The 11484-nt window shown below is 38.5% G+C and overlaps 1 protein-coding gene across 2 annotated transcripts in view; it reads right to left on the bottom strand.

Moving 5' to 3' along the window:
- Window positions 1-2314: 2314 nt before the first annotated feature.
- The window catches only part of Rpap2 (RNA polymerase II associated protein 2), a 103705-nt gene continuing 94535 nt past the window's right edge, over window positions 2315-11484 (bottom strand). The window contains exons 12-13 of one of the 2 annotated variants that reach the window (XM_027935146.2): window positions 11243-11392; window positions 2315-8521 (exon numbers count right to left, since the gene is read on the bottom strand). In XM_027935146.2, coding sequence (XP_027790947.2) covers window positions 11251-11392 — 142 coding nt within the window. In that variant the 3' untranslated portion in view covers window positions 2315-8521; window positions 11243-11250. The remainder of the gene's footprint in view (window positions 8522-11242; window positions 11393-11484) is intronic. The other variant, XM_071618047.1, reaches the window with a different exon arrangement.

The following is an 11484-nucleotide window of genomic DNA, read 5'->3' as shown; positions in this document are numbered from 1 at the left end:
CAGTGTATTTCAAGGTTCTAGAAAATGTATAGGAAAAGTTAGGGAGAGAATGTTAGTGGGGAAAAGAAAGGATCAAGAAAATTTGTACATTTTTTTCTTTGGATACTGGAAATTGAACTCAGGCACACTTGAACATTGAGCCACATCCACATCCCTATTTGTATTTCATTTAGAGAGAGGGTCTCATTGAGTTACTTAGCACCTTGCTTTTGCTGAGGCTAGCTTTGAACTTATGATTCTCCTGTCTCAGCCTTCTGAGCCACTGGGATTACAGGCGTGTGCTGCCGCACTCAGCTTGTACATTTTTTCTTTAGAGTTTTGTACAGGCACTTTTACTCCTGTCTGCTTGTAAACATATTATTGCCCAGAGTTCTAGTCCTCTTAGTTAGCTCCCAGCCCTAATTTCCCGTCTTTTTAATTATGTTTACCACTGTTCTTTTTTTTTTTTTCCCCCAAGTTTAGACTTTTGTCTTAAAAATACTACACCCTGTTACCTTTTCTGCCTTTGGATCTTTACTCTTGAGAATGCCCTATCTGGGCTGTACCCTTCCTTGTCCTCCTGTCTATGCCCACCTGATAACCTCTGACCCATCCTTCCATGCCTTCACAGAAGCCCCCTCCCATCTGACCACCAAAGCAAACCGTGGGCATTTGAGGTGGTGTGACTATATAGTTTGTTGTTCAAACCAGTTTGGAAATAAAAGTGTTTTAAATTAATAGGTATAAATTGGGAAAATAGGTATAAATAAGGACTGTCCTGGGCATGACTGACTTTCTTGTCTTTGCCATTTCCTGTGGCCAGCCAGGTTTTCTTTCTTCTTTTCTCTTTTCTTTTCTTGCTTGAGCTTGAATCCAGGACCTCCTCATGCTTGGCAAGCGCTTTGTCTCTGAGCTATATCCCCAGCACTTTTTTTTTTTATACCTTTATTTATTTATTTTTATGTGGTGCTGAGGGTCAAATCCAGGACCTTGCATGTGCTAGGCGAGTGCTCCACTGCTGAGCCACAACCCCAGCCCCACTTTTTGTTTTTTTCAGTAATGGGGATTGAAACCAGGGGCTCATTACCACTGGGCTACAACCCCAGCCTCCGCCCCACCCCTTTTAAAATAACGTGGTTCCTTTCTCTCTTTTTTTAACCTTTATTTTATTTATTTTTATGTGGTGCTGAAAACCCAGTGCCTAACACGTACTAGGCAAATGCTCTACCATTGAGCTACAACCCCAGCCCTTTTTAATATTTTGAGACATGGTCTTACAAGTTGCACAGGCTGACCTCAACCTTGCAGTCCTCCTGTGTCAGCCTCCCAACTAGCAGATATATACCACCTTGCAGCTTTTTTTTTTTTTTTTAAATTTACAGGAAGTTCCAAAGATCTGTATACCCCTCATTCAATATTCCCCAAAACCAAGGAATGGTATTGGCTTATTACTACTGACAACACTTCTTTGGAATTTCACATTTTTTTCCATTAGTGTCTTTTTTCAGTCCCAACCCAACACCCTTCATACATTTCATTTACATGTCTCCCCAACCTGTGGCAACTTTTCAACCTTGTTTTTTATGATCTTGACAGTCTTGAGGAGTACTAAGTACTGTATATGGAAATAGCCTTCAAAATGGATTTGTTGATTTTCTCATGATTAGACTAAAGTTATGGGTTTGGGGGAACAATTCCACAGAGGTGAAGTACCCTTCTTATCATATACATCAAGGAGTACATGATAGCATATGATATTTCTGGTGATTTAATCTTTACTGTATGGTAAAGTTAGTGTTTTTCCTTTCTCTGTTCATTGGAAGTAAGTCACTGACCTATCTACAAAGGGTGGACTAAGCCCTACCTCCTGGAAGGAGAAGTATCTACATGTATGATTTATTTAGGAAGGGATGATTCTTTCCCAACAGCATTTCTATTTTCCACTTAAGAGCCTGTGGGAAAGCAGCTTGAGCCACTCACTGGTCTTCCTACCCATCTAGAGGTGTGTGCAGTGGAAGGCTTAGACAAGTCCTTAGTGGCCAGTTGCATGCTTATTTTCAGTTAGGACCTACTGAAGAGGTGCAGAGTGCACCTGCACAACCTGACTCAGACTGAGTAGTAGTAAACTGAGAAGCTGGAGCAGTCTATTCTCTTTGAAATTCCTCATAGGCCACAGCCTTTTCAGCAGAGGCCTACTTTCCTTTTTCAGGATCTCTAGAAGTAGAGATCAGTTATGACCTCCCATAGGTGCTCACCAGAGACCACATAGAACTTCTTAGACCAATGTGTCAGTCAGCTTTCTATTGCTATGACCAAAATACCCAAGAACAACAACTTAGGAGGAGAAGTTTATTTTGGCTCACAGTTTCAGAGGTTCAGTCCATGGTCTACTGGCTCCACTGCTTTGGGCCTGAGGTGAGGCAGAACATCATGGTAGAAAGGTGTGATAGAGGAAAGCTCTTAGGTCTTGGTAGCCAAGGAACAGAGAGTGGCGAGGAGCCAGGGATAAAATATGTAATTTCCAAGGGTATGCCCCCAGTGACCACCTTCTTCTAGCCATACCCTATCTTCCTATAGTTACCACCTAAGAAGCCATTCAAATTATTAATCCATTAAGTGGATCAGTCCACTAATTAGGTTACAACCTTTATAATTTATTTACTTTGTTTCTGAACATTCCTGCATTGTTTTATCACATGAACTTATTGGGGGACACCTCATATCCAAACCACAATAGCCAGAATCTGATAATATCAGACCAATGGAGTGACCCTTTGTTGCTGCATGGATCAAAGTACTCATGTGTCATGGAGCAGAATCTGTTAGAGCATTGTTAAGCATGTTAATGTAAAACCTCAGAGAACGGTGATCAGGCCTGGGATTGGTAACCTCCAAAAGACTTGGTTCCTATAAGGCTGCCTGAATTTGGCAAAGTTTTCCATCAACAGGAGTGACTCCAGTAGTATTAGCCAACTTCAGCACAGCCTGCTGGCAATATTCCCAGAAGATATGACATCAACATGAGCTGAGTTTTCAGTGGTAACAATGGTCTGAGACACTAGTAGAATTTTCTCCTAGGTCATCTTCAGATTTATGAGGTAGAAGCACTATTCCAGTTTCAAGTTAAGGTTGGTGCCATCTACATGAGTTCCTGTTGCAAGGAATTTGAAGACATCTATAGAATGCCACACTCCACAAAGCAGCTGGCCCTGCAGTGACATGGTACCAGTGGTATATCTGGCCATTGGATCATTTGAATTCCTGATGTTTCTATATAGAGGACATCAAGAATTCTAGATATTCTTTTCCTTTTTGTAGTGCTGGGGAACAAACTTAGGGCCTCATGCATGCTAGGGGAGTGCTCTATCATTAAACTATACTCCAGCCTTCAACTTTCCCTATATGATGAGAACCCAGAGCAAAACCATATAGACTCTCTTTCTGGTTAGTGTGGAAGACCCTACATGTATTATTTCAAGTTATTCTTTAAAGATATGTCTCCTTTCCCTCATTTATTTATTCAGTCTTTTTTTTTAAATATTTTTTTTTAATTGTTGATGGACGTTTATTTTATTTATTTGTATGTGGTGCTGAGAATCAAACCCAGTGCCTCACACATGCTAGGCAAGCGCACTACCACTGAGCCACAACCCCGGCCCTATTCAGTCTTTTATATCAGTATGGATTCATGTATATTTTATATTTTGGGCATACTGTTATTTTGTTGCTAAAATCATTCCAGAATTGGCCACTGGGACTTCTTTCAGGTTGGCTCCCATGTTCCTTTGACATGATCCTATTCTTTCATATTTTTGGATACTTTTTAATTTTCTTGTACTACAAGATACTCCAAGCTTATCTTGTAATTTTCCCTGCCCCAACCTTAAACCTAGGCATTTTTCCAAGGAGATTTTAATAAAAATATTTAAAAACCAAGATCCAGAACATCACTTTGAACTGAATTCTGCTTGGTTTTCCCAGGCTAACAAACTTAACAGGAGTATGTGAGAGGCAGTTGCCACACTCCCCAAAGCAGCTGCCCCTGCAGTGACATGGTACAGTGGTATATCTGGCCATTGGATCATTTGAATTCCTGATGTTTCTATAGTGAACAACTGGCTTTTCACCTAAGACCCTGCAGGGTGTGGAAGACAAATGAAAAGGTATCTATGGGCACAGGGTTTGGAATAAGTTGGATACTTCTTACTACCTTTATCCCTCCTACCTCTGGTGGGTGTCACTAGTAGGTCAGAAAGAGAGGGGCTCTGTCATTATCTAATGATTTTTTGAATTATTTCATTTTTGCACTATTGGAGATTGAACCCAGAGGCTTTGTTCATGCTAGGCTTATACTTTGCCACTGAGCTACATCCCCAGCACATAAATAGTATATTATAAAGGTATAGTTTACACATATAAAATTCCCCTGCTTCAAGTACATGTATCAGTTATTATTAATTTTTTGGTACTAGAGGTTAAACCCAGGGGTATTTTACCACTGAACTACACCTTAGTTCTTTTTTTTTTTTGAGACTATGTTCTGCTAAGTTCCTTAAGGCCTCACTAAGTTGTTGAGGCTGGCCTTGAATTTGTGATCCTCTTGCCTCAGCCTCCTGAGTTGTTGGAATTACAGGCATGTGCCATGTATCTGGCCAATTGTTTTTTGATGTGTGAAAGTTTGATCCAATCTAGTAATATTTTTATGAATTGTGCTTTTGATGTCTTAAGGATTCTTTTCATAAACCAAAATCATATAAGTTTTCTCCTGTTAAAAAGTTTTCTAATTTTAGCTCTTACATTTAGGTCTCTGATCCATTATTTAAAAAACTATTTTTAGTTGTAGATGGACATAATACATTTATTTATTTTATTTATATGTGGTGCTGAGGATTGAACCCAGTGTGAGGCAAATACTCTACCACTGAGCCACAACCCCAGCCCCTCTGGTCCATCTTGAGTTTATTTTTGTATACGGTGCTGTGGATCTCGGTCGGTTGGTAGGTCGGTCTCTCTCTCTCTGATATCCAAATGCCCAAGTGCTATTTGCTGAAAAGATCTTCTTTTCTCATTGAATTGTCTTGGCACATTTGTTGAAAATCAGTTAACAATAAATGTGAGGGTTTATTCCTAGACTTACTTGTTTCACTAATCTGTCCTGCTATCTTTATATCAATATACACTATCTTGGTTAGAATAACTTTCTAGTAAGTTTTGAAATCAGGAAATGTTCATTTTCAGAATTGTTTTGATTATTGATTTGGATCCTTTGCATTTCCATATAAATTTTGAAATTAGCTTGTTCATTTTCCAAAAAAGCCTGCTGTGACTTTTTTTTTCTCCCAAATCAGTAACTGCATGTTTACTTGCTTTGTTACTTTTTAGTCTTATTCTTTTAATTATATAAATTTATAGAGTGCAGAATGAAACTCTGATACATACATACAGCGTGCAAAGATCAAATCATAGTAATTACCACCCCCTCCTTTTTTGTTGGTACCAGAGATTGAACCCAGGGCCTCATGCATACCAGGCAAACACTCCACCACTTTATCTCCATTTTGAGACAAGGGTTTGCTAAGTTGCACAGGCTGGCGTTAGCCTTTTACAAGCATGCACCACCATGCCTAGTTCCTTAAATATTAAAAAAAAAATTATTATCCCAGTTAGCAGTCAGGTAAATGCAAACAAAATCACAATGAGCAGGCTGGGAAGTGGCAGAGCACTTGCTTAGCACGTGTGAGGTTTCAGGTTCGATACTCAGCACCACATAGAAATAAATAAATAAATAAAGGCATTTGTGTCCATCTACAATTAAAAAAAAAACCCAATCACAATGAGCTAACATTTCACCCCAATAGAATAGTTCAGTGGTAGAGTGCTTGCTTAGCATGCACAAGGCCTATTTTCAGAGCTGCAAACTAAACAAAACAAGCGCTGGTGAGGCTGAGGAGAAAAGGGACTCTTATACACTGCTGGTGGTAACGTGAAATAGTTCAGTCATATGGAGAATCATTTGGAGTTTCTTTAAAAAATTAAGAACTACCACTTGATTCAGCTATCCCACTCCTGAGCTAAAGCCAAAGGATATGAAATCAGCATATCAAAGAGACACCTGCATGCCCATGTTTATTGTTGCACTATTCATAATAACTAATATATTCAACATGACTGGATAAAGAAAATGTACGTAGTGGCATATTATTCATCCATTAAAAGGAATGATATCCTATCGTTTGCAGCAAAGTGGATGGAACTGGAGGCCATTTAATGTTAGGTGAAATAAGTCAGATACCAGAAAGCAAGTACTGCATGTTCCCACGCATATTTGAGTGTTTAAAAATGTTAATCTTGGGTCAGAGGTATGGTACAGTGGAGTGTGGTACAGTGGTAGTGTACTTGCATGCCATGCATGAAGTCCTAGGTTCAAACCCCAGAACCACATATACAAAAAAAGTTAAAGAGTCATTACTAGCAGCTGGAAGGATGCAGGTGATGGAGGATAGCAGGAGGTTGGATAAGGAGCACTAGACAGAGTAAGTTCTAATGTTCGGTAGGATAGTTGGGTGACCATAGTTCACAATAATATATATTTTGTGACTAACTAGAAGAGAGGAGTTCTTAGACTCCACAGAAGTAATGATAAGAATATGGTAATGCTTATTACCCTAATTTGATCAGTACCTATCAATATACTGAAATATCATACTGCTGTGGTTTTCATAGGGACTGCATTGAATTTGTATATTAATTTGGGGAGAATCTGTTAACAATACTGGATCTTCAAATTCATGAACATGAAATACTTTTGTTTTCATTATTCAATCTTCACATTTCTTTAATTGCTTTGGATGTGAATGGAATTTGTTTTCATTTTTGGATTTTTCATTGCTGGTACAAAACAACTGTTTTTTGTATATTGATCTTGTAATCTGTGAATCTGAACTTGATTAGTTCTAGTACACTGTAATTTTATGTTGTGGTTAGGTCCTCATCCAGTCAGAGGAGATTTTAAAAAAAGGTGCCCAAGAGGGGCTGGAGTTGTGGCTCAGTGGTGGAGTGCTTGCCTAGCAGGCATGAGGCACTGGGTTTGATCCCCTGCACCACCTAAAAATATGCAAATAAAATAAAGGTATTGTGTCCATCTGCAACTAAAAAAATATTAAAAAAATAATTAGAAATTACAACTTGAAAGGGGGAAACATTAAAAAAAAAAAAAAAAGGTGCCCAAGACCAATGACAGGGTAGCAGCAGCCTATATCTGTGTGCAGAGTTTTAGTTTTTGCAGTCTTTTCAATAGAGTCTGTATGGCCTATGGTCTTATTTCACAAAGAACAGAAATCTAGAAAGTTTATGTGACTTGGCTATAGAGCTTATTGGTAGAGCCAGGAAAAGAATTCATCTCTATCTCCTGGCCCTATTCATCTAAGGTGTTTATTGGTGCCCTTCCATTGTTTGGCTTTAGTAGCTGTCATTTTCTCCAGTATCCAAGAGTATAGATATGATTATTATCTTTTTTCTTGGCCTTTTAGAAAAGCTCCCCAAACTTTCTGAGTCTTTTACCCAACTGCCGTCGAGGCCTAGCTAACTTGCATCCTTGATATTTTGAAAAGCAATCTAAATTCCAGAGCTGGGATTCTCCTGATTTAGACTTGAGAGGTTAACCAATTGGTCAGGACCATTTTACAGCAGAGTTAACTTTTAAAAAAGAATAATGACTAGATTTTTTTGGGGTGTGTGTGTGTGTGTGTGTGTGTGTGTATGGTGAACCCAGGGATCAAAACTTTATCACTGAGCTACATCCCAGTCCTTTTAATTTTTAAATTTTGAGATAGGGTCTCACTAAGTTGCTGAGAGTCTTGCTGAGTTGAGGTTGGCCCTGAACTTGTGATCCTCTTGTCTCAAGTCTCCTGATCACTGGAATTATGGGCATGTTCCACTGCATGCAGAATGACGAGATTTCTAAAAGGTTTCATCTTAGTATCTATATTGACTTAATTATTATTTGCTATTCTTTAATTGGGAGGTCCAAATGGTAATTTTCTCAAAAAAATTTTTTGTCAACTGATGATGATGGCTAGCATTATCTAGAGGCCTCTTTAATATTTATGTTTCACCTTGACTTCTATTTTCTTTTTCTTAAAAATATTTTCTTAGTTGTCAATGGACTTTATTTATTTATATGTGGTGCTAAGAATCAAACCCAGTGCCTCACACGTGCTAGGCAAGTACTGTACCACTTGAGTCACAACTCCAGCCCTATTATTATTATTTTTTTTTCAAATTAAAAAAACCCAACTATCTCTTGTAGGTAGATTGCAAGGAGTTGGTTAGCCTTGTTGCAGTAATGTTTTCCTGTATCTGGGGAAGTTATCTTCTGCAGTTAGGAACAGGGAGGTGGGAGGTTGGGTGGGATGAAATCTGAGAAAGTAATGCTGTTGTTAGAACAAAGCTAATTATCAGTCACCACCAACCATCACTATAACTCGAATTCCAGATACGGTAAGTAGAAGTTCATCTTCTAGTCTGTCTTCCTGAATTATACCTGTAAAGCAAAAAAAGATAATTTGAATAAAACACCTCAAGTATTTCACAAGTATATTGATGCTGTGTTGCCTTCCCAATACACATTGCAATTATGTAGCAATAGTAGTTTGGGTGGAAGAGATCCAGCTATGTATTCAACCCAGGGGTAGCCCCTGACTGAACTACATCAGTTCGAAAATCCTGCTTCTCTCTCTCTCATGTCAGAATTACTGAGTTAGCCCATAGCATTCCCAAGGCCACAAGGATTAATTCAGGCATGTTCTTGATCAGTGTGAACTTCAAGACTCTCACTAGGACCATGTGGTTTGCTATATATAAAACTAGGATCTACTGAACAATTTTGCCAACTTCTGGTAGTTTCTAAATTGGCCCTTGAAGATTGCTACCTCCTGGTAATCATATCCTTATATAAGACTTTCATCTTGACCTCAGGCTGGACCTACTTTCTAACAGAACATAGCAAAAGTGATGGGATGTCACTTCTGGCATGAGTTACTAAAAGATTGTGTCTCCCATCTTGGGTATCCTCTCATTTGCTTACTGTGAGGGAAGACACATACCATGCTATGAGGTAGGCTACAAAAGCTCACAAGGCAAGGTATTAAGTGGGGTCATTGGATAACAGTCAGTGAGAAACTGAGGCCCTGGTTCATCAACCTGTGAGGAACTAAATATTGCCAATACACACTAGTGAGCTTGAAAGGAGATCATCTTCTATCTGGGCTTTCACATGATATTGTAGCCACAGTAGACAGCTTAACTGCAACCTCATGAGAGAGCAAAGACTCCAAGCTCAACAGAGCCACTAAGTTTTGGAGTGATTTGTTAAGGAGCAAAAGATAATACACCACCCTAACAAAAGCTAGTTGGAGCTAGATTCTTTCCCTAGTTATTTGTAACTGAAAGCATATTCACATACACTAGCTAGCAGTAATCTTGAGGTTCCTAAACATTAAAATCTTTAGACTCAAATTTACCATGGTTTATAAAAATCATGAAAACAGAAAAAAAAAAAAAGGAAAACTGTTCACCTACTTATAAGCATCTCCATTTCTCATTTGGAAAATTATGCAATAAGGCCCCATTCATTCATGATCCTTTATAATAGTGCAAAGTTTATGCCAAAATATACCTTTGATTACTTCAGCAAATGAACAATGTAAATAAACAGTGATCACGCAGGAACTGTTAAATCCACTGTTGAAAGTCCTTAAAAAACCACTTTAACACCATCTGTTTACATATAAGTTTAAAATATGCTAATTAAAATAATTCTTAATTAGTATCCATTAATTAAAGTCAGTCTAGAAGGACTTCAATAGACTAGGGTGTCATGAACCATGATTAACTGAACTAGCATTCAATATAACAAAACATTCCAACCTCATCATTCTTTTTTTTTTTTAAAGACGACACTTTTTGGTATGCTTTTGTTTGTTTGTTTTAGAGAGAGAGAGAGAGAGAGAGAGAGAGAGAGAGAGAGAGAGAGAGAATTTTTTAATATTTTATTTTTTAGTTTTCGGCGGACACAACATCTTTGTTTGTATGTGGTGCTGAGGATCGAACCCTGGCTGCACGCATGCCAGGCGAGCGCGCTACCGCTTGAGCCACATCCCCAGCCCCACCTCATCATTCTTTAAAGGCCTTTGAATGCTATAAACTTATATAAACCAATCTGAGCTTACTCCCTAAATAAAAGCTTTTGCTTTAGGGTCTTCAGGGTAGCAGGATTACTTGAAAAGGCCACTGGAGGCAGTTACAATGCTATTTCCTTATATTCTGTTTTCTAGCAAGTTCAATGAAGGGATGCTGGTCTTCCCTATTCCCCCTCCCCCTTTTTTAAAGTGTTGGTGATCAAACCCAGGGTTTTATGTATCCTAAGCAAACACTTGAATACTTTACCACTGAGTTGCACCCCAGCCTCTGTTCTTTTTTACCTGATAAGATACCTCTCTCAAATATTCTTTCTATGTATTAAAATCACTTCCTGAGAGGGTTTCACTTGTAATTTAGTATGAATTCTTTCAATTAAATTAAATCTAGATTTATCTAAGCACTTGGAAGCATGAGAAATAAGAAGGGTATGAAGAGTTAGGGGACATTCTGATGAGCAATTCTGAAAGAGGCAGGGACTTAGGAAAGGAAAGAGCTATCTATCTGGGAGCAGGATTAAGATTCATCAAAGCCAGACATGTAAATTCAATTGCTTATCTGTACATGAGATGACCAAGTTACTGGCTGGGTAGGGAGTGATTTCATTCAAAGGGGTAGCAGGATGAGGATGTTCACAGTGGATCACTGCAGTAGCTGGTTGAAGTAAATTGATACTTCCTGGGAAGGAACTTATCAGATGGGACATGTGGGATGGCCTGGGCTTTAGTAGTTGATAGTGGAGTTTCCTGGAATGAAACAGAACTTCTATGGCCTATAAAATAGAAACAGCAATAGTTTGGGGCATAAGGTAAGAAAAGTAGATAGAAGTGACTGATGCAGCTGAAAACTAAGACATACTATGTCCTTCAGCAAGCATCTTGAGGTCTGTACTTGGTTTTTAAAATTTCCAAAATGGGGTTAGAGGTGTGGCTCAGTGGTAGAGCACTTGCCTAGCATGTGTGAGGCCTTGGATGTAATCTCCAACACCATAAAAAAATTTTTCCAATATAAAAAGAATCCACATAGGCAATAAATGGAAAAAAAAAAAAAGCAAAATAAAACTTACCACTCTGGTTAACAGCTAGTTCTAAATATGATGGTTAAACTTTCAAGGTCTTCATTCTTTAATTGTAATTCTTCAAGCAGGGTGGCTATGAACTGTGTAAACACCACATTTTTTGGAGAATGCTTCTGAATGCCAAGAATTGGGGTCAATCTGAAACAACCAAAAATACTAAATGTATATGTATGAAATGAGAGGTATGAAGGGACTCCCATCTTCAACATAACAAGGAGGATTTTGAGAGG

Source organism: Marmota flaviventris, chromosome 10 (genome assembly GCF_047511675.1).
Source record: "Marmota flaviventris isolate mMarFla1 chromosome 10, mMarFla1.hap1, whole genome shotgun sequence".
In the NCBI taxonomy this organism is placed as follows: domain Eukaryota; kingdom Metazoa; phylum Chordata; class Mammalia; order Rodentia; family Sciuridae; genus Marmota; species Marmota flaviventris.
The sequence above is the reverse complement of the archived record's forward strand: the minus strand, read 5'-3'. Positions and strand labels throughout refer to the sequence as shown.